The sequence below is a fragment of the Chaetura pelagica genome, unplaced genomic scaffold (assembly GCF_000747805.2).
Source record: "Chaetura pelagica isolate M959 unplaced genomic scaffold, ChaPel_1.0 scaffold68, whole genome shotgun sequence".
NCBI lineage: Eukaryota > Metazoa > Chordata > Aves > Apodiformes > Apodidae > Chaetura > Chaetura pelagica.
The window spans coordinates 1,854,228-1,878,843 of NW_009954407.1; the positions used below are offsets into that span (position 1 = coordinate 1,854,228).

General features: G+C 39.1%; 1 protein-coding gene across 1 annotated transcript in view; it reads left to right on the forward strand.

The window, feature by feature from the left end:
• The first annotated feature begins 24,401 nt into the window (after window positions 1-24,401).
• The window catches only part of CAV2 (caveolin 2), a 9,568-nt gene continuing 9,353 nt past the window's right edge, over window positions 24,402-24,616 (forward strand). The window contains exon 1 of the mRNA XM_010004320.1: window positions 24,402-24,425. Coding sequence (XP_010002622.1) covers window positions 24,402-24,425 — 24 coding nt within the window. The remainder of the gene's footprint in view (window positions 24,426-24,616) is intronic.

Genomic DNA, 24,616 nt, shown 5'->3' on the forward strand with positions numbered 1-24,616 from the left:
AGCACGAAGGAGGAAGAGTCCTCCTTAGCACACTGCTCCCCTCTCCATTTAATCTTAGTCTCAAATCAAGTTTATATGACATCAGGAACTCTGACAAAAGTGAGGTTCCACATCAGACAAATGTGCACTTCAATGCTTCACCTGTATGGATATAGGATCTCTCTGTATAAAGTGTATATACTGAATAGACACACACAGAGTGTTATACAAATACCTCATTAAATATATACACTGTTATACAACTGTATCTCAACAGGTTCTTTTCTCCCTATTCCAGTTCCTCAGGGATTGATTCATGATCTTATTTCCACTGATGCTCATCTGGAGCCAGGAATTACACCAGTGCAAAACTGGTGCAAATTTACATTAGAAAGAAGCTATTGTAAATTGTTTCCACTGAAATACGTGTTTATATCTGACAGCCTGCAAACCTTGCTCAGGAAACTAGTGAAAAGAAGAAAAACGTCTTCCAAAACAATTTCATTTGAAAAGTCTCCAAGTTACACACTCCAGCACTGTAAACAAGGTTCTTTCAAGAAGGTTTAGAATCATAAAATGGTTTGGGTTGGAAGGGACCTTGAAGATCATCTAGTTCCAGATTTGAATGTCTTTCCTTGAGATCAACATTTAATGCAGGTGATTTTGCCATTCAGTCTTTCCTTTACAGATTTACTGTCAGCATAAACATTTACAAGGCAGATATTAAGACCATTTGGTCTGTTTAGGAGCTGAGCCTGAAAAATGTTGCTTTCCAACTGCAAACATTTTTACAGGCTCTTAGTCACGAAAACATTTGCCACAGTATTTTCAAAATATCCCAGTGTAACCAAAAATCGACAGACGTGTCGATATTATGGTGATTTTTCTTACATCATTTTCTTAGAAGGTGGGAGGAAACATAGGGACAAAGAAGTCAAGCTGGTGCTTACAGATGTCAATTCGGTCTCTGGGAGAAGAGGACTTCTTGTGTGGCTCTCAAATGCCACCTGTGTGCTTGTGTTTTGCTTCTTTGGAATCAGGGTGCTACTACCCCCCTACTTAGCAGTTAAGTTCCTCTTGTGATGTGCATTTTCTTCCCAGTGGGCAGTCTCAGGCAGCAGTAGTAATTCAGATGCAGGAGCTTTGGGAGCTGCTCCACAGATTAAAAAAAATAAATAATGGAAACATAGGGGGGAAAAAGCAAGAGAACCAGAGGACAGAAGAGCAAAAAGCTGATGAGCTGCACCAGGAGAGAGGGTCACCAACTAAAAAAAATCTCTATTAATAAAAAAATGATCTCTCTTGAAAAAATGAAGTGGAACAGCATCTGCATAAAATGCATAACTCTTCAATCTGAAATCTTTATAATATACTTTATTTTTATTTTTCTAAAATGAAGTCACATATCAAATCACTCTAACTGGGTGATGTTGCTATCTAGTACTACAGTAATTCTCCAGCATTTGGTTATCTCTGTTCTGTCATTTTAAAATCAGACTTTTAAAAATATTAATTTTATTTTTGTCATTGGTCAAGAGTGTTCATACCAACAACGTTCCAGAAAATATTACAGAAAACCAAACTGCAACTGTTTAGATGAATTTATATGCAACTCATTCATTCGTAGGAAGCAGGCATCAAAATCAGAGAGAACTTGAAGATCTGGGCATGATTTACTTCTCTGTTCTGCCTATTGTTCCATTTGGGGCATTTTAGATAAAAATCAATTTATTAGGTTATTAATAATTTACTTATTGAAATGAAAAATAACTGAAAAAAAAATAGAAAACTAAATAAAGATAAAAATACACTGGGTTGCCAAAGCATGGCATTACCAGGCTGGGAAAAACCCAGATATGACATTTTTCTAGTTTGCTGCCAGAAATCAGAAAAATAGAAAACTGCATAAATTTACACCAACAAGAAGGAAATGTTATTCATTTCAATAGCACATAACATTTCATTAGTAAATAAAGGAAAACCAACCACATCTTTTTATGCAAACCATAAAGAGCTGATCTGCATATTTTTTGTTTTCATATGAAAAGGAAACGGTAACAAATATCCAAGCTCATACCCTTCCTGTAGCCAAACCATCCCTATTAAGGAACTATGTCATTGGATACAGTATAATATCATCATTCATCATCTAAGACATTCAATGCAGCTTCACCCATATCACAAGGTCATTTCTTCCAATGGTCATTTAAGAAAAAAAATAACTTCATCCTCCAAAAATATTCATGCTGGCTTCAGCAAAAGTTGTCTGATTGGAATAGTCCAAAGAGGTCGTGGTACCTTGAGGATGCTTAAGTTCCTGATATCTCTCACTGCTGCTCATGTGAATTTAAGAACTTCACAGAAAATCTTCAGACAGTTATATTTACCATTTCTTCTTCCTCTTCATCAAGGTCAAAGAGATTTGAAGGTGCTCAGGAACTCACAAAAGCAGGATTCTTATTTGTAATCTTCTCAGTGCCAAAACAAATGTCAGCTGGTCTTTGATGCTGTAAATAGAAAGATCTCCCCATGCTCTCATTAATAAGGGCTGGGAACTACCATTTTTCCTGGCCCTGTGCCTTTCTGAGTCAGAGAGAGCCCCAGGCTTAGCACCTACCTCTGCAGCCCCTGGAGATATATGCTCAGAAGATAACAGATAATACAGACTGACATTGCAAAACAACACCAAATTCTCACAGTTAAGTTTTTATTACTTATTAAACAAAATTTTAATGTTACAGATCTTTTTGCCCCTATCCATCTTGAAGATTCATCCAGGTTTTAAGAGGTTACCTGTATTTTCAAGATTAACAGTTGACTGTGGGTGATGCACAGGGTATACACAATCGATGCAGGACAAGATTCTCATCTCTCTTTGGCTACATTGAGGCAGAGGGAAATAAACACTGTACTTGTAAAGACAAGCCCAAAAGTTAAAGCCTGCAGTCCCCAGAGGAGAAAAGTAGGATGCAATCCTCATTTGGGTGGGACAGCACATTTGAAAGTGTTTGCATCAGGAACAGGGGAGTGCCTCTGTGCAGAAAAAAATCTTCTTACCCTCCTCAAGAACAAAAGGAGGAAATACCATCAGTTCTTCCTTTGGATGTATTTTGTCAGCATCAGATGGAATTTTGTACATGTGCATGAACATACTCTCATGCACACATGCATAAACTCATATAGGCATTTAAGCTTAAAGCTGTGCTGTGCTCTGGACTAATTTCAATAACAATATTTCCTGTCTTGTGATGAGGAAGATGGAACAGAAGGGAAAAAGTATGAAAGAAGGAATAGGTATCCCAGCAAAAGACAATCTTTTGCTACCTTATTCCCTCTTTTCTTTTGCAGGAGTTTCTGTTGCCTCAGTAACCTATGAGAAATGTGAACCCTTCAGCCCTATCTGTTTTGTAAGAAGTGTACAAGTGTTTTCTTTCTCACTTGCCTTAGCACATTCTCACAAAAAAACAAAACAAAACAAAACAAAACAAAAAAACCCCCCACCACTTAGTCATGTCCTGCTTTCTTATCATGGCTATTATTCATAACTTTTGCTAAAATGCTAAATGGGCCAAAATGGACATATTCCTTCCGCTGATAATGATGATGTATTCAGAAGAGCAGGCACATTGCAGACTTCATTAGTGACACTGAGTCATCCATATCATTCCAAATCACAGGTTGTGGTATTGCCCAGAAAAGACATTACTTATTTAGAGGTAACTCTTAATGATGCCCACTTCCCAAGCTGTTCACATATTCACTCTTCATCAGAGAAGAGGATCCAAGATTCCCTACTCCTCGCACAGCACAAGCCACATGAGAGCCCTCTTGTCTACTTTTTCTTTGGGTTCATGGTATCTTCATCTGGGCTGTTGATAGTCTATCTGCAATAGGAAGGATGAAGTGTGACCCCATCCCAGCCTAGCTTAGATACTGAGTAACAGAAGGGGGCTGGGACTTCCTCAGGATATGGAGGAAACTGAATCAGATCTTCCACTTCCCAGGCAATTGCTTTCCCCCCCAGGTCATCAGGACAACATGGCCACTGCCTTTCCCTTTTCCCTAAGCAGTTTATTGCTGTCCCTTGGTGAACCATGAGTGTTCAGACAACCTCTAGCAAATCAAGTCCTTCTAGATAGAAGTGATGAACTGCTTTATTTAGCCAAGAACTGCAGCCCTATCATGTGTAGCAGAGCCCTTAAAGGTACCCAAGTAAGCTTTGGGGACTGAGACAAGGGTTTGAGCCCCTACACCGTCCAGGCAGGCTTTAAGTTACTTGCTCAGTTCCTTAAATTCAGTTTATTATGAAAACCTAGGTACCTGAATTGTGAGTCTGGCCATTAATGTCTCTGCCTTCGTCTATACACCATGCAAAAATATGAATCTGAGCATTTACTGAAGTTCAGACACTGAAATGGCTTTAAGGAAACCTTTGGAGAATGCTAGAGAAGAAGATGGGAAACCATCAGCAAAATGTATCTGCAATGGATTAACACATGACCTTGTGCTTTCACTGGTCACATCCAGGGCAAGAGCCTCTGCCCCAGCCTTGCTGCGAGGGTCAGCATTGGGTCAGCACTTCCACCACTAGTGCTGGCAGCTGCTTCACCTGTCACTGAAAGCTAAAAGCACCCATAAAGTCAACCATGTTGTGATAATTTTCTAGAATGCATGTCATTTGACACTTGCCCCAAAAGTGAATGCTAATACAGCTTTCTGTGCTGATATGGCTTCTTAATTTCTAACAGCACATTATAATAGTTTTTCTAATAAAACAGCATTTGTATCAGGAAGTGTATCAGCTTCTAGATAGGCTAATACAATTGCACCCATGTCAAACTGGAGAAAAAAAAAAAACAAGAATAAGGAGCTTCATTTACTGACACTAACATTTCATTCTTATGTTCTTGCAGGTTTTTGCTTGAGAATAAAAGCCAAAATTAAGTGTAAATTCAGAATGTCCTGGCTCTCATTAACCTGGCTCTTCTTACCATTCTAAATCTGTATTTTGGGGTGGGGACTTGCACTTTCCTTTCTGTAAAACAAAAATAAACCACATAAAACTAAATGTCAAATATTCACTTTTTCTCCTTGGGATTTGATGAAAAAAAGGAAAATATAAAATTTTCCATGATGGCAACGATAGATAGATAGATAGATAGATAGATAGATAGATAGATAGATTTTATTCTAGTCAAATAGAGCTCCTGAAGAGGGACAAGTAGGAAGAAAATCTGGAAGCCAATCTGACTTTCACCAATATTTTCAACTGACTAGCAATATTTGCAGACATTTTTCATTAGCACTGGATCATATACTCTCATGGAAAACTGTTCTTCCAGCAATTTCAGTCCATTCCTAATAGGGACAATTTAGACCATGAGTAACTTTTCAAAAGACTTGGAATTCTGATTGACAATAAATTTAAAAAATTTAATAGTTTCTTCTTCAACTGTTTTTCAGAAGTCCTGCTGGGGATCCTAGTTATTTTTTAATGACTTGGTGCTTACAGAATGTTATATTTCATAACAAGAAAATTATTTAGTGTAGGCAACATTGACTCATATTTTATCCCTTTCTGCAAAGTAATAAAACGTCTTGCTGTCTTAGGCATGGAGATTTTTCCAAGATAATGGGTTAAAAGCAAAGGATTTTTCCTGTATACCACTGAAGTCACTAGTTTTGTCACTGACTTCACTAAGAAAAGGACTGGAAACAGAGTGAGAATGTTTAAATGTAATTCTGTGAAGGCTACATATTTAGAAGCCATTTAATTTCCCTGAAGTCTTTAATTCCTTACATCCCTGATATAGACTCTGTTGTTTAGGTCAACCACCATTAGATATCTAGTGAATACATGCTGTATGCTGAATTTTTAATATCTAAACCAGAATGCACTGTTCCCAAAGAGCAATTAAATGTCTGCATCCTAAGGGCCTTTTTATATTTGAGTTTGGAAAATATTCCTCTCTTCACAGATGTTACCCAGCCAAAAAAACAATATGTGAGCACAGCCAACAACCTGGAGTGGAAAGGAGCTATTTATTTCCTTGCTATGATCCAAGGTGTTTTCAGGATTGCTGAATATAGCTTCCTGTTTTTTAGACAGTTCTTAAAAGTGGACCTTAGGGGAAGCAAAGTATTCTACAAGTTGCACGAACTTTGAAGTAACGTCATTGACTTCCCTAAACTAGTCCTGGTTTATGTCACTGTGGTTCAGTTTCTTTTACATTTTATGAGCCAACACAATGTTGTTTCATAATTCAATGCATGTTCAAGTATGGAATATATCCATGCTGCTGATCCTAGGAACAGCTTCAGTTTCATCAAGTCTTTGGACAGAGTGGTGCAACTGTAGATGATATCTGAGATAGAATTGGACATCCAAATGCATGTGCATATCTTTTGTGTCACTCTGTTTCATTACAAGAAAGCAGTATTTATTGCCATGTGTGGGTGCCCCTTTTCCTTATTGCAGCACAACTTTCAGTGGGCTATTGGCAAGCTCCTGGAAGCCAAGCAGTTTATGATAGACTCTTCATTAATAATCCATTTATTTATTTATCGTTTCTTAGACTTTTATACAGAGCAGCTTTCTAAAGTATATCTGTGCAAATTTTAGGAGTTCTGGCACCTTACGGAGCACAAGTCCCTTTGAGCTGAATCAGAGACAAATTTGAATGTCTTCCCATATTGCAGTACTTTAGGTAATTTTTTTCTAGAGGTAAGTACACAATATGAAATAATCTTAAAATATTAAGTTATGTTATTTCTCATAATTGATATACTCTTCTCTTCAAATGTAACACAGAATTTTCATCCTTTTCTATCTTGTTTACATAATAATTTTAGTAGCCTGTACCATGGAAGTGCCCTGATCTCATGTTTCTGCTGGTGGAGAAACAGAATTATTTTTTTTCCCATGTTAAAGTAGCCCCCCCGGGACTACAAATAGACATTAGATGGGTTTTTTTCAGGATTTATGCAATTCAGGGCTCAGTACAGCTCTAGCTAGGCACTAATAAGCCTCTTGATATTTTTCCACACAGCTGCTGTATTAGTGATGTCACATACCTACTGTCAGGCTTGGTTGGTTGCAAGGGCAGGATGGCAAACTTGCAGACCTGGCACTGACAGGACTGCAGCCCATCCTTCTCTGTGCAACTTGTACAATAATTAGATTTTTAATTCTTATGGTATCAATACTTGCCAAAATTCACATAACTTCAGCTGTAGCATGTCTAATCATTAATAATGACAGTTATAATAAAAATCATCTAAGAATAGTTCAGCAGATTAAATTAAACCAATTATGTTTCATAAAGTTCAGGTCTAAAATTCACTAGGCCCAGGGGAATCCCTGTCTTTTAATCTTTACTGGTTAAATAGTTTTATTACAACGTTTGAGACACTAATTCATGTCTTTACCTAGAAAATCCTTCACATAAATGTATTTATTCAGTAGGTCAACGTTATTGGAATATAAATATTTTAAGACCAAACAGGGACTGTTAATAGCATGCACTATTTTAAAATATACGATCCAATGAAAGATGTTCCTGAAAGATACTGGCTTGCATTTCTTGTTCTTCAGGATGTGTGAATTCATGCATAATTCAAGTTTTACCTTTCCTGGACAATTTCCTACCATTTATGGAAACAGTAAAATCATCCAATTGCAAAGAACTTCTACAGACTCACTTGTCCTGCTTTCTCAGCTAACTTGTGTAGGCTTAACATCCACAACTGTGAGGGCCTGAGACTCTCTCTATTGACAGAGCCAGAGGCAGAGTGCAGAATGGGACCCAAAAAAGGATGAATAAAAGATGATATTCAGCATTTCTCATGTTCACAGCTTTTCCTAAGAAAAATACAGAACACTTAAGAGCAAACAAGCAAACAAGTCCACTCCAGTCATTTCTGCATTTGAGAAAAGGGTGCAGCACTAGAAAGCTGAGTATATAGAACAAGAAAACCATCAAAAAATCATTATTAAAATGTATTAATGAGGAAATTACTGATTGAACAAATATTCTGCTTTAGCTGTTATCAGACTGGAAACAATTTTAGTAATTTATATAAAGTTTTATTTGATTCTTTTTCCTTTCAAACACAGATTTTCTAACCACACAAACTGGTGGAGAAATCTGTCTGAACAATGATGCCACACAACATTTTACAGTACCTGCAGTGGAAAATATATTTACGCATACATACTAATAATTATCACTATTACCTAACATAGATTTCATTTTTTCAGTAATACTGTTGTATTATTATTAGCAGTGCTTAATATTTTGCAATTATATTCTCAACATATAGTTCCAGTGATTTCTAAGCCCACTTGCAGTAAAAATGGGTCTTTATTGCCAGCTTGATTCTATCAACATAGCAGACACTTATATTACAAAAGAAAATGCACAAAATCAGAAAAAGTGGTGTAATAAATAACATTAACTCTGTAACATACTTGTGTAAAGGAATGACTGGTTTTTTTAATTATTTTTATTTTACCAATCAGCAGCTTAAAAAAAAAAAAGTCTACACATCACATATTCTGAGGAAATGATAGAACTTCCTGTTCTCTCACATCTGGAACATTAGCAAGCACAACTTCCAAAAAAATAGAGGCTAAATAATTTACCATGCTGTTTATTTCAAAGACCTCCTTCCAGAATTAAAGGAAATCTATTTGCATGTTTCTAAAGGCATTGTTCCTTCTGTCTGTGATGTTCATCAGTCAGGCTTGCTGCTTTTGTTTTTGTAATCTAAATAAATATAGTTCAATGGTTTGCAACTCCATGGTTATCCCAGTGGATTCCTCTATATCTATTGTGTAAGGCAGAACAAGGGGAAGCAAAAGATGACTAATTTTGTTAATACAAGGTGATGGAAGCAAGTGGAAATCTCTACATTCTGCCATGATCTGACACTTTTAAGATTCCTGTAAAGCCTAATGATTAAACAGCTTCTGAATCTCTTACAGTTAATTTTGCATTTTCCATTTTCACTAATTATTTATACAATTATCTTTGACTATTAGATATTAATAGCAGTTTGGTAAAACGTCTATTGTTTACTAATGGTTAGTAGTTGTAGGTAAGTGTATATAGGCACTTACCAATCTACTGGGTGTAAATCCACGCCAAGTTTGCAATAATATATTCACAAAATCGTGGTCTAAGTGAGAAACAAGTGTTGAAATAAGGGAGAAACAACCACTTAAAAACAGTGCTTGTGGAGTGAAAGCAAATGGAAATGCAGCACACACAATATGCTGGAATAGCTGGAAGGAAGACATTTTTTACAATGAGGGTTGTGAAACACTGTAACAGGTTGCTCAGAGGGGCTGTAGATGTCCCATCCCTAGACACTTTCACTGTCAGGCTGGATGGGGCTCTGAGCAACCTGTTCTAGTTGAAGACATCCCTGCAGGCTGCAGGGGGTTTGGACTAGATGACATTTAAAGGTCCCTTCCCATCCAAACTGTTCCACGATTGTATGAATCTATGCTGACAGAAGGAGTTAAAATGAAAATGTATTTCCTTTATTTTCTGATAGTCTCTAACTTTTAAAAATAATTTTAAGATTGGAAAAGTTCTGCAAAACAATGACAGCTTAACTAACGCAAGGTGTACCAAATTCTGTGTAGTTCTTACTTGTCAATGGTTTTCACAGTAAAGCAAACATCTGAAAAGGTTTTTACCTTGAGCAGAGCTTTACAGAAATGAAATCTTCCATTTTGTGGAAAAATATACAAAATGTGTTTGAAACTGTAAACAGAGAATTTTAAATTTTCCTGTTGTTTCCCATGAATCAAGATGTTTCTGTATTTCCTACCAAAACAGCACTAAAATTGACTTATACTTGCTAAATATCTCCATTTTAGCAAAATACAGAAAAAAGATAATTTAACTGATGCAACCACCACTTGCTCTTCCATTGAAATCAAGGTGACTCTGCACAGGATCACAGAGTACACAACACAGGACTGAGCCCAAGACTGTACAGACAAAACTGAAACCAGCTGCACAACAGCTGGATTTTATCCAAAGCTTGTCCCTTACACTGCCTACAGTCCAGACAGAGAAAATGGCTCCTAAGGGCATTTTAGCCTGATGATGAAACAGATATTTAAAATCATAGCATTACAGAATGGTTTGGGCTGGAAGGAACCGTTAAGATCATCGAGTTCCAACCTCCCTGCATGGGCAGGGACATCTCCCACTAGGTCAGGTTGCTCAAAGCCCCATCCAACCTGCCCTTGAACACTTCCAGGGATGGGGTTTCCACAGCTTCCCTGGGCAACCTGTTCCAATGTCTCACCACCCTCACACTAAAGAATTTCTTCCTAATGTCTAACCTAAATCTCACTTCTTCCAGTTTTAATCAATTACCCCTTGTCCTCTCACTACATGCCCTTGTAAAAAGTCCCTCCCCAGCTTTCCCGTAGGCCCCTTTTAGGTACTGGAAGACCACTTAAAGTTCTCCTCGGAGCCTTCTCTTCTCCAGGCTGAACAGCCCCAATTCTCTCTGCCTGTCTTTGTAGAAGATGTGCTCCAGCCCTTGGATCATCTTTGTGGCCCCAAAATAACTAGCCAAATAACCTTCCAAAGAGTCTCTCCTTCTGCTAACCGTAGAAGAACCACCTTAGGCTAAATGTCTAAATTTCAGAATATCCACCTTCAAGACAGCTAAATTTGGAAGAGGGAAATAATTAATTAATATATATTTTATTATTGACTTGAGAGGGCCACAATTTCACCCAGTCTTTTTCTAGACAATGGCTGCTGACATTTAAATATGTAGTTGCTGTCACTGACAGACCTTCAGTTTCATAATACCACTGAAAACCAGATTCTTCCAGGCATCTCCAGAAGACATCCAGAATTCCATCCCCCCGCTACCTCCTGAACACCATGTCCAGAAGACAATGTTCATAGGTATCTCAGGGAATTCCTTTTCACAGTGTTGCCTAATGCAACATTTGTAGTTCATGAGAATTTTTCTTCTCAATTAAAAATATGAATGCAGTAGCATTTGGCCTCTTGGAACATCATGAATAGCTCAATTAAAATTTGGTCATTGTCACAGAGTAGTCATTGTATTTCAGCTTATAGAGGAAAGGTTTGGAAGACAAAGGGCAAAGACTGAATTGTCCTTAAAGCTGTGTAGAAGGCCAGTGCAAAGTGACTGAGGAGAAGGGTGGGACATTTCCATTTCCTTGAGTAAATCCATAATGTAGCCACTGAACTTTGGACACTGAGAAGCTATGAGACTTTAGAGCACAGAAGTGGCAGGAGGGATAGTTTAGATAGGGAGGGCAATGTGAGGCTGGAAAGTACTGCAACAGGCCATTGGGAAACAGCGATTACAGTGTCAGCACTGAACTGCCAAATGTGTTTTCTGCTGACCAAAGTGGGATCCAAGATTTCTTTGTTGCAAAGCTCAACATTGCTGAACAAGAAATACTTGTTTCAACTGGTGAATAAAATGTACATAAAGTGGTCCTGCCTCCCACCTTCTTGGTGGACACATTTGTGCCATAGGTGGTTAGTGGGCAGCAGCTCATCGGTGCTGGATTACCTGGCAGCCCGTGTTCCTCAAAGTGACTTTCCTGGTGCATGGTGAACTGTTGTCCAAATGGTAAACACAAAATGAAAGAGTGTGCCTTAGCAACATGTTTCAAGAAGAAAGATACTGAAAATTCACTGGCAAATCAGCACAGTATTTTTTATTAAAAGCGAATCACTCAAGGAGACCTTTCTCAAGACCAAGGTTTTTGCAATCTAAAACTTGGAAAGAGGTTTTGACTGGACTGAGCAATCTGTTGAACTTTCAGAGACATGCTCTTGGTAAATTCTTGTGTACCAAAGGTACTGGAACTGAATTACTAAGAAGTAAGGCAGTGTCTGCTCAAGGAATGCCCCAACTTCATGAAGAACGTAAATTTGCTATTTTTACAAGACTCTGCAAAAGTTACACAGACATCTTATATTGTACAACCCTAAGGCTCTTTCCCACCAAACTATTAAATACATTCCATAGATACAAATCACAGATGTTAAAATATTGCCAGCATTCAGTCAGGAAAAACATTCTAGGCAAAATGTTAGGTTAAACTTATGCCTATAGAGAATACTGGGGCTGGAGGAGTCTCCATATCACAGCTCTCCAGCAGCCCCAGAAGCTGTTTTATGGAGACAAACACACACTCTACAATAAAGCCATGTGAAGAAAGCTTTCTTTTTTCTCCTGTAAATGGAATTAATGTTTCATTTTCCCAATAGAAGATAATTTTTAAACCACTGTTCACACTCTGGCATCCACCAGTTCAGTGTTCTACTTTAATTATTATTCTAATTGTCTCTGAATAAAAACTTTGCCTGGTAAAAGCAGATTTTTTAGCCTAGAGAGTAACACTTAAGCATGGCCGTGTCTCTTGCAGTAAATCCAGATAGTTCTATCATATGCCATTTTATGAAGCCATGTACTTTTTCTTCTGATTTCTTACCTTGCCTTATTACATCAAAATAATCAATGAGGAGCAGTCCCTGTGTTCATTTCAATAGAAGAAATGCAAATCAAGTCGCTCTTTGTTGTAGCTTACACAGGATGGAAACATTTTCACTGTCTGCACCAGCACTGCCTCCCACCTAAAGTTGTGCCACATCCAGCTGATGGGGGTTATGTCTCGCCCAAGGGAGCTGGAAGGGCTTCTGAGCTGCTGGACCTATACACCCCTTCCCTGCTCAGGAGGGTGCTGGGGCTGCCCTGTCTCCCTCTTCATCACAGTGTGTCTCCCATGGGAATTCTGACAGCCTAGCTAAGGTGGCTGGAGGGGGGCTGCAGCACATTCCAGACAGATCCAAGATACAAGGAACATAAACAGGTAGGATAGCCCTTATCCTAGTCTCAGCTCTCCAGACAGTAAACAACCCCCGGATTTCTATTGTGTGGGCATTGTATCTTGATGGATAGAAGAACAAAGAAATGTGTCAAAACATGTGGGAATATTTCTCCCCACGTGTTTGTATTTTTCTAAATGTTAATTAAATAAGCTCAGGTGGCTTTCCCTGATTGTTTACACTTGAACTTTTCATCAGCTTAATATTCCATAAACCAACTACCTATGCTATTTGTTCATGGATTTTTAAAAATTAGTGCATTTTGTTTCAAGATGCAGATGTTAGTATAATACAGTACTAACAGATCTCTCAGTATGAATAAACAGGAATGTGTGTTTATGCATGATACAGAGAATTGTGCAGGGAGTTCTCCTCATTAAAATGGTAAACTAAGTCCAGCTGAATTACAGCTTGAAAGCCAAAGGGAAGTATGTTACTATCTTATCCTGCAGGACACAAGGTAATTTTTTAAAAATGGTGGCATGTTAGTGATAATGTAAATATTAATACAAAATCCAAGCAGGCAGTAGTATTTGGCATGTTTCATACCTACAGAGGTCCATTTTCATTTCCAGTGGAGAATTTCGGCCTCAGCTACTTCTAAAAAAAGAAGGTAAGTTAGTTTTAAAAGCTGTCCTCAAGTACACTCTATATATCCCCTCCATATAATACTGGAAAATGAAATTACTTTTTACTTTGAAATAGTTACTAGAGATTCTAGATTAATATTCTGTAATGAATCAGAGAGAAAGAACTCATAATGACAATTACATTTTCTTTCTTCTAACAAGGAATTAGGAGCAATAAACTTTTCTTGTCTGATGACAAAAAGCTGTAAACCAAGAGATTAAGAAATCCGGCCAAAAAGAAATCTGAGCACAAGGATGTAATAGCCATAGTACTGAAGGCTCTGCTTATGCTGTGAAAGGCAGCATTTTGGACACACATTGGGTTTGCTCCATTTTTTTTCCTTTTTATATTTTTTTCTCCTGAAGGTGGTTCCAAAAGGAACTGAGCATCATTTTTCTCCCCTGGTGTTTAGCAGTAAAGCAAGTTCACAGCCTAAACAAATCTCCCTGATAAGCTAATTCAGTAAGTTATCCCTGTAGTAGAAATAATGTTATATTATTATACTACTTTCATCAGCTGGTTTCTCCTGTTCAGGGAGGCATCATCCCTTGAGACATTCAAGGTCAGGCTTGATGGAGTTCTGAGCAATCTGGTGTGGTTGGAGATATCCCTGCTTATTGTAGGGGGGTTGGACTAGAGGACCTTTAGTGGTCCCTTCCAACTCAATACATTCTATGATTCTATGATTCTATCACTTATTCTCACCCACAAGAAAAATGCTTCACTCATTGAATTGAGCCAATATTTTTCCAGCTAAAATATCTGCAGCTTGCAAAGTGGATATCCTTGCAGTCAGCATGTATTACTAGCTTGGAGACCAGAAGAGCCTGTGGTACTGTTTACCTTTGCACAATATCATTGTGGTTAGCAGAACCACTCTATAAATAAGCCTTGGGTTCACATTATTGGCTTTTTAAGCCTCAGGAGGCTGGAAATTAAAGCCTGTAAATCACAGGGAAGTGCCCTAACCAGCCAACAGGGGGGAAGAAGTAGGATGTTGTGGTTTTGACTGGTGCACAATACAAATAATCTAACTGTTCCCACCTCGCTGAAAATTTTAAAAAGACCTAGTTCTATCAAAAGCATCTTAGATGTCAATTTTTCAGCAAAAATGGTTCAGCCAAATGAAAACACCCAGAGCTAGCACTGAACCAACACCCAAGTAGCCCATGAATACAGCAGTCTATCAAACCTCACAAGAAACAAACTTGAGATGTGGATGGTGTCACATAACCACATGAAAAAAATTACAAACATATTTACATTCCACAAAATGAAACTATAACCCCACAGTTAAAAATAGTAATTCCCTTTAAATGAGTGCAGAGGAACCAGGAACCACAGCAGCCATCCCTGAGGCTGCTGCTCTTTGTTCTCCTGGCAATGGCTGAACCTTTCTGTTAAGTCCCTGGAGTTAACTCCGATTAATAATCATGCTGCAGGTCGGCACTAGGCCAGCTCCCATGAAATAATATTTATGTCTCTCTTATCTAGTCATACATTATTAAACTTGATCTTTTGGCGTACTCAAAACAATTACCTGCCTCTCATAAAAGCAGGCTGTGCATTGCTGGAAGCATAAAAGAGATTCTATTGCATTTTTAAACTTGTGCTGGTAGATGGAGCTGGTAGACGGAGCTGGTAGACAGAGAGGCTGAATGAATGGACTGAATCTTCACTCTTGAATTGTGATCTGGTGAATGGAATTAAAATGCTTAACCAACCACTCAGACAGATGTCAGCATAGTTGTTATCAAATCTGACCTGGTCCCAGAGCTCACTGAAACCCATCAGAATCCCTTAGCAGTGAGAACAAAAGGGGAACTGGACTTGGATAGATCGCTAATTCCAAAGTTAACTTGCTAGGCCATTAACATACATGGGCATACTTAAGCACATTTTAATGCAGAAATGCTAAATGTAATTTTTCCCCTCTCTTAGTGTCCAAAATCAGAACTCAGGGATCAGGGTTTCTCTTGCAACACAGGACATCTTCACTGCCTTGTGCCCAACAAGAAACTTGGCTCCTGTTCCTGCCTTAGTCTCAGTGCATGTGTCTCTGATTCTCCTCAGTTCAGATTGCAGAGAGGTGCTGGGCAGCAATAGGTCTTCAGATGTACTGGCAGAACTGATCATAGAATCATAGAATCATAGAATCTTAGGGGCTGGAAGGGACCTCGAAAGATCATCTAGTCCAACCCCCCCTGACAGAGCAGGGTCACCTAGAGCACATCACACAGGAATGCATCCAGGTGGGTTTTGAATGTCTCCAGTGAAGGAGACTCCACAGCCTCCCTGGGCAGCCTGTTCCAGTGCTCTGTCACTCTTACAGTAAAAAAACCTTGCTTTGAAAGTTCATGCAAATATAAGAAACTTTAAGCCTTTATTTATCAGCTTATTTTCACTATCTAACTCTTTGACAATGTACAGAACAACAAATATTGTTTCAGTAGTTAACTTCAATTCCTGAATTGTACAACTAATCACTCATAAACTTCTTTCACAGGGAGTCATTACCACATGGATTTTTACTTCTGTATCTTTGAAACCCTCCTCAAGCAGAAATCAGACTATATAAGTACATCTCACATACCAAAGAATAGGGGTAGGTGCTCTCAGCCTCTCAAACTCTCCATTCCTCAGATTTTCAAGACAGAGTCACCATGCTTTCCACCTGCAAAAGGCAGCACCAGAGTGTAAACAATTTCTTTGTGCTGAATCTCCCTTTGCTTTCCCTGATCTTGAGTTGATATGAAATATTTGGCCACGCTGTGCACAGACCCCAAAGTCCAGGCCATCTTCTCTCTGCCAGGCATGCTGACATAAAAACATAGATAAGATTCATTGTTCCTGTAATTTCTCTGCCCGGGAAACATAAAACCTGGGCAGCTCTCACCTTCTTTTGGACACCATGTGTAAAAACCAAAATTCCACTCCATCCAGACTGTGTTCTATGAACTCCTGATATACAGGTTATTAGTGGAGATTTGTAACATATGCAAAGGGAAAAGGCAATGCTGCTTTGATATTAGGCTTTTTGCCTTGCCTTCTTTTCATTTGTACCCCTTCAGCTCAAGTTGTGCTGCTTACCTGCTTCTGCCGGTGTCTGCTTTCTTGCAGTGGCATTTAGCAGCCGTCAGGACATAGATGCCCAGAGCGCACACACTGCCAGGGCAGATATGAGAGAGCAAGTCCATTGATGGGAATCATGGTGGGAAGCATAGTATAGCCAGTGCTGTGTTCTTCTGGTTCTTTATTTGTTAGTTATAATTTATAGATGGTAGAGAAAATATAACTTTGCAGCACCTTCAGACATTGCACATAGTGGAGGCATGTGGCACTTCTCTGCAAACATAGGAACGTGTGGCCAGTTCTCCCCACTGCCCACCTGACTCATATAGAACACTTAGCAAGCACCAAAAGCTTTGGGCTGTTGCTAACACACTAATTACAAAAGCATGCTTCTGTTCATCATCTCAGGATTCAGCTCCGTTCTGATTTTTTCTTTAGATTTGTGCTCCCCACCCACTTCTTTGTGAGCTCTGGGTAAATGCTCACTTTGTATTTTGTTAATATTTCTTGCCTATATGATGGTAGCTGTGTTTTGATCACTGTCTGAAGAAAAACCACCTTTGCTGAATTGGTCATGATAGAGGGTGGAATTTATGAGACACCTTTCTCCAGATTACACTGCCTTCAGCTATGTTCTGTCAGAGACACCCTGTAATACTTTGTAAATACATGCTCTTTCATGTCACAGTGATCTGGAAATAATGTCTCAGAACAGAACAAAACAGAAATAAAAGATAGTTTCTCACAGGCCTGTCTTAAATGGCATCTTTTAAAATATCAGAATAATCTGTATCCTGCATATGACAGATGAAGGTGATCCTTTTTTTCTTCTGACACCTATTAGATGAACAGTTAACCTACACATTCTTTGTGTTAAAACTGCATTCTCATGTATTTTTGAAGACCCCTTCTGGCCAGCCTCTCACAGTAGTTCTTCCCAGGCCACACTGAGCTTTCTTAGTAAAATACATCCCAGTCAATCTGCAGAATGCCTGGCCCTGAAGGCTGTGTTGCTACTTCTACTGGCAACAGTTCTGGGCAGGCTTGGGCTTCATCCTATGCATTCACTGTGAGCAGCAATGGATTCTTCTGTATCCCTCTGCACCTCAGCTTTCCTCCTAGGACTAACAAGTACAATCACAGGCAACAATACAACTGTGAAACCAGTCATCTACTTCTTATCAGTGGAATTGCCAGGCAGCGAGCTAGGAGGAGAGCAGGGCTTTTTTGACCTTACCCGTACCATTGACCTGACCTAATGCAAGGACTGGGCAAAATTCATCTCCACTGAAGCAAGAAAAGAACCAGTAAACAATTGGAGACCTTTCTTTTTCATCAAGCTTTATGGTGATCCCAGGGCTGAGTCTCTACTGTATTTTCAAACTCACTGTGAAGATGCAGGTTGTATCCATCTTATCACACACAACAGGCAGAGTGTATTTCAAACAGCTTTCACTTTCCTCACAGCCTTCCCTACTAAGCATGCTGAATGGTACTTCTCCTGAGAATTTTGGTCACCAGGATGTGGGCTATAAAACTAATCTGAGAGGAAAGGAAAGTCTGCCAGAAAGTTTTGCATGTCCAAGTTATGTACACAGTAGTGTGCAGCAAACACGAACAGGTTTTTTAATGGCACACTGGGCACTTGTAAGGGCAAATGGATTCCCTGATATGCTTCACAGGATTAATAAACATAAGCCTGGCAAATGAGTCATGCAGATAAAGGCCATATAGCACAAACCACATAGATTTCTTGTGTCTCTCTCAATATAACGTAGGTTATATGGAGAGAAAAAGCCCCAGTTCTCAGTGTTCAGATGACCATACTGATACTTTCATATTTATGTCAGAAGGTCCTCAAAAGCTGTGTTCTCCTGTCTTCTGCTTCTCCTTGAATAACAAATTTGAAGTAAACTAGAAAGCCTACAATTAAATTAAACAAATCTAAAATACTTGGTTAAGGCACCAAAATAAACCTGGGGCTACTGAAATGGAAAACAGAATGAGTCATAATCCAAGAAATGCCTCAGGCTTGCCACACTCTCAGTATAATATGTCAGTATTATCTAATAAACTTGATTTTCAAAGGTTCAGAGTGCCCAGCATATGTTTTAGTCAGTCACCAAAACAAGGTGTAGATATACACCCACCTTTGTTGCTCTTATACTTTGGGGATAAGCAAGATGGTTCCTGGGTTCCTCCTTAGAAGCGTCCCAGGAAGGTTGACAGAGCATTGCCTGGCCCTGCAGGAGCAGGACTTTTAAGGAACCAGAGCTCAGGTCGAGGGAAAACTCAAAGGGAAAAATGGAGCTGAGTCTCAGGAGTGGCCTAGAATTCAGGGAATAGCCTGGGTTGTTTTACCATATATAGCCTGGGTATAGTCCTTCAGTAATTTGACATTCAAGTCTCTGACTTTGCCCTTATTCCCAAAGGTTCAGCTGGAAAAGCCAGAGCTCTGACTTATTTCGGTTATAAGCAGCTGACCTATATATTTTGCTGGCTTTCCAACATGACATTCTAAAATTATATGATGAATAAGAATGGAAAATAGTATTTTCTAGATTTTAGGGAAAAAAAAAGGTTTGTTTTTTTCTCCAGGTTTGGATTAATTTGTTGCTGAGAAGCCCCTAAATTCCTTGGAGACTTTCTGGCTCATCAACATATTGTAAACAGACCAAAAATGCATTCTTAGGATAAGTAGTTTATCAGATTGTAAGTATTTTTGTAAAGGAACTGCACAAGAGAATGACCTAATTCAAGGATTCAAAGGATAATATGCCCAGTATTCCCTTTCCATAACCAAAGCATGAACAGGATAGAAACCTGTGAGAAGATCAAAGAGATTTCAACAGAGAAAGTTGTTAAACAGCAAGTTGCAGGAATAATCTGGAAAATGTAATGGCATTAAACTACTTAATCGTGGTTTAGATATGCAAACTAACTACGATACTCTAAATCAAATGATCATTACATTTAGAGTCAGATTCCAGATGGACAGTTTTCATACACATCTCTAAGATATATCTGATTCAGCTGCTGAATGGATAGAAAGCTGCACCTTCAGAAAAAAATTTCCAGGGATTTTTTTTAAATGTCCAGAACACATAAGCCTGTGGCAGCTGCTGAAGAGTTGAAGGGTCTTATTTTCATTTTTCTAAAAGTCACCCACTAATGACTGCACTCTGCTTTATACCCCCAGTCATCACCTGCTTCCCACCAGACATCAGCATCCTGCAAAATGACACACCAACAAATTAAGTGTAAAACAACCATTAGCAGCTTTGTAATTAAACCAGAGCATCTAGCAATCTCCAGCAAACACAGTGGGACCCAAGCTAAAGAGCAGGGCCCTCCAGCACTGACAGCTTATCCCAGAACATTTGCAACAGAGCAGTCAAACACAGTTACTGCTTGTACAAGGATTTTCCAAGTGTCTGGTTCAACTGTTGGATGCTTATGGAGAAATCATCTGGTCCTTCCTGCACATCCTGACAGCACCAGAGCTGTTATCATATCATCTCCTCCACATCCCTTTTTATATTTTTTTCATTTCAATGGGCAAACAGCACAAGCTCTGAAGTTCTGATCTGCATTCTGGTCCCGGTTTCATGCTACACCAAACTTCAATGCCTTTCTTTTCTCTGCCTATAATAATCAACAGTCATAAATTCTTGGGTTACCACATTTTGACAAGTTACCACTGGTCAGCTCAACAGTAGCAGCTGGCTTTGACCACCATGTTGCAAGGTGAAGGTACATGGATTTCCCCCCCAGCTCTGGCAGACTTGGAGCACCAACAGGCTCAAGAGTTGCCATCCACAGCTGAAGTGCCCTCCATACCCTGCATCCCTCTCCCAATCTTTTACAATGTCCAACTGGCCTACTTAGCAGGAACCTGTCTTAAATACTTTCTCAGTATTAAATATTTTCAGTATTAAATATTTTCTCATTAGTGTTTCTTATAATCTTTTACAAGCTTAAACACATAGGAAACTTTGATTATAGCAGACCCTGTACTGCTGTAAACATTGAAGAATGTATCATTCATGCAGTCAGCCCCCAAATTTCAGCCTGGGACTTTTTTTCACTAGATCATCACTTCTTTTGGCACTCAATTCTGGGTCCCACTGAGTCATTCTGAGTTTTACTCCATAACATATTCTGACATATTAACAACAGCTCTGCTGATACATCCTATAAACTGCACTGAGAAGCAAAATCTGGGGGAAAAAAAATGAAAACAGACAAGAATGAGTTATGGATACACACTGAAAACATTTCCAGGCTTCTGATGGGGAAAAAGAAGAAAGAAATATCTAAAAATGTCTGAGCCCAGCCCCTTTGCTATTCCCCATGCTCTCCATCTGCTCACAAGGAACTGTATTCCCATTGTTGGTATTAAACTGCAAACTCTCTCACCCCTCAATGGAGACCATTTGAGCACTAACTTGTAAATCATCAGAGCAGTAACTCAGGAGGCTCATGGGAGCACTTTATTTCTTCCTTTCTCATATTAGGAATCAGAGGCTATGCTGAAAGCTACTGTAAACATGTCTATTACCACTAAGCTAGCTTGGCCAAAATAGACCCAGAAAATCCTAAAATAATTTCTGCAACCAGTTTTTGACCGGAACACACTTATTGTCTACTCTGTCTACTCTGATTCTCTAAGCAGCTTTCATCCTGACACATAGAAAACCAGCCTTCATAGATGCTTTTGACTTAAATTCAACAGCATTGGATATAATTTCGCAAAATAAAGCCAGATGTTCAGCCATGGCTTACATTTGTTTACACTGATTGATCACTGAAAACAGTGAATTTTACACTCCACAGGGCAGAAAATTACAAGAAAAGCAGCTGAGACAAAGGGTGTTTCCATACACAGAAACAGGATCTAATTATCCATTTTCATGGAACAAGTCAAGAGTCACTGCTTCAATAGTGACAAATAAGCATATATATTATGCACTCACTTTTACCAAAAGTCTCCTGTCAGGTTTTTGTATGCACACTCTTCAAACAAGTTATTTATTCAGTGGGGTCTTTTTGCTTATACAGATGTGGTTACATCAAAACAACCTGTTGGAGTTCGCAGTTTAAATTCTCTATATGTGTCAAACCTGAATACTTTCTCTGCCCACTGTGAAAAAAAAAAAAGCTAGATTCTGATCCATATCTTAATCTGCAAAACCCTCCAGGTTTTGTTTCATTTCAACTTATCTTGCATATCCATGAATGCCACCCAGATTTCTCATTTCACTACACCTGTTTCCTTCATATGGATTGACACTCAGGCACACATTTTTCAGAAGGAAAATGGGAAAAAGGAGTTGTACACTCTCCACTAACAATGCCTGGTTCCCTTCTTGACATCTCAGCTGTGCAGCTGCCCCTCCCTGCCACCCTCACCCCACGGCCACGCGAGGGCTGCAGCCACAGTTTTCACACCTCAGTCCTAATGTGCAAAAATATTTAGAGTCCATCTGACCTTTTTGTATCCCAGCAGCCTATCTGTGAAATGTTACTTACAAAAATTCCTCAGAAACATCACAGAAATGTGAGGATAAAATAAAGACTTTTCTCATAGCTCCTATGAAATCATTATGATTTTCAATACCTATCTTGGAAAGAAAGTAACATATTTGAAGTACATACCTGTTAAAACTTCAATGAAATTACAAGACAATTAATAGGATTCCTTGTCCTTTGTTTCTTTGAAAATGTAAATTGTTATGTATATAATAATGATATGACAACTTTAGATCAGGCTAGAAATAATTTATAAAAGGAAGAGAGGAAAAAGGACAAGGACACCCTGAGAATCAAACTCATCCAGACAAGCAAAATAGATGAGGCCGAACTGGCCGTTGTCCACGGTCTTGTTGCAAAGACTGGAGAGCTTTCTCAGATGCAAAGTACAATTGTGAAAACATCTGACAAAAGACACATAATTAACATCCTTGCCATGGTCAGGAAAGACTTTGTATATAAAGCACTACAATAACCAAAGAAATGCTCAAAGCTTAAACAGGAACATCCTTATAAAATAAATGTTGAATTGACCCTACATTTTTCAATAAAATTACACATTGGCTAGAGTCTAAATGTAACTGAGTTAATCCACTCTTTGCAATGGACAAACATGAAAACTTCTTCACTGAGAACTTTCCTCTTCCAAAACCCTGTGTACAAGCTGGGCTGTTTCCCTTTATGCTGCACTTTGCACCCCAGAAGAATTGCTGTGGAATTGCAAGATATGTCTTCATAATCCTTCTCCATACCAGTTCTTAAAACTCCCTTCCAATAAAGTGTACAAAAACACAGCACTAAAACTTTTGATCCCACCACAACCTTGCTTGTTTCCTGGGATGTCCTCTCCAGATGTTTTCATCCATCAGTCATCCTGTGTCTATAATTTTGATTACAAGCTCCTTGAGAGTCTACAGCTTGTTCAATGTTTGTGCACTCTGTACTGCAGTAAGTTATGAGAGGCTATTCTAATACAAAGAAGTTGTAATAATGAACAATTTAACCCATCCACTTATTCTTAAAAGACAGCAATAAATTCACAGTATCTCCTCAATAGCATCAAGCTCCTAAGTGCCATAAAGAACTACACCTGCGCCAAAGTCTGGAAACACACACACACATTTCATGTCATACAGTGTAATTCTCTGGTTTTTAACTATACAGATTTAAAAAATATATAAATATATATACACGCATATATACACCTTCAAAGGATATTATACATATAAAAGAGAATACAAGATCTCCATAAAAGAGAATACAAGATCTCCACCCTGTTTATGGCCATTGCTCTCCACTCTTATTTTTGTTTTTTGAACTGGTTTTTCCAGCCATGCTGGCAGAAAGCAGAGTCAGGCAGTCCTGGGGAAAGACCATTTCCGGGGGAACCGAAAAATTCCTTCTTACTGCATATTGCATATGCCTCCTTGTTTTCCATACATTTGCCAGAAAAGCCAAGGAACAGAGACCGAAATGCAGCTCATAAGTACACCTTGAGTCATTACGCTAGATCTTTGTTTGCATTTGAACCTGTTGTAAACATGTATTTGCACACTTTTACACTTAGTGAGGCACAGTGACAGTGCTGGATCCAAACCATTTACGTGACACCAGTATCACTAAACTCATCAGCGTGGGAGAAAAAAGCAACAACACGAGTCACACATAGATGTGAAGCTTTTCTGCAGAAGTTATCCGGTCAAGAACAATGTGATAAGGTCCAGAGCATTGTATTAAGCGATTTCCTACCCAAACCTTGCATAGTTATTTTTATATCACTTTCCTGTGAGCTTCTCAAAGATTAAAACCAATCTTAATGCAGTAGTGAAAATTAAAGAAAATTACCAATACCAGCTTCCTTGAAATTTAACAAGCCTGGATCATTGGTTAGCAATATCCCTTCTCTTTCTGAGACTGCTGGGTGTTTGAGTTTACTGAATGCAGCAAGAAAGTGCTCCTGGCAGCTCATGAGCTCACACTGCCTATCAATATTATCAAGTATTTTATTTGCTAACTTTTATAAAGATCACTCTTAGGCTTAAATCACCTTCTCAAACTATAGGAAATAATTGGCAGTGATGGATGCCTTGTTTTGTTGCGGCAACAATTAGGCAGTTTAGTGAGTACGAGACCAGTAAGTAAAGCTGAAGTCTAACAGGTCGGTGCGGCTGGACACGGGAACCCTGGTGTGCAGTGGTGCCATCTCTTTCTTTCCCCCTTCTTCTCCACTTGGTCCCTACAGCTGGGAACCCGGAAGCAGATACGACCCAATAGGGCCCAATGCACAGCCGCCTCAGCTGTTTTGTTTGTTTTTTCCTGCTGCCAGGAAAATTCCAACCGTTGTTGTTGCAGTGCCACAACCGCTTGCTCCTACAAATCTCAGCCATGCGTGAGGCGGCAGGGCGGGCGGCGCGGGGCGGCTGCCCGGGGATTTGGGATGAATGGGGAAAGAAACCGGCCGGGCGCCCCGGGCAGCGGAGGGGCGGGGGGCGGAC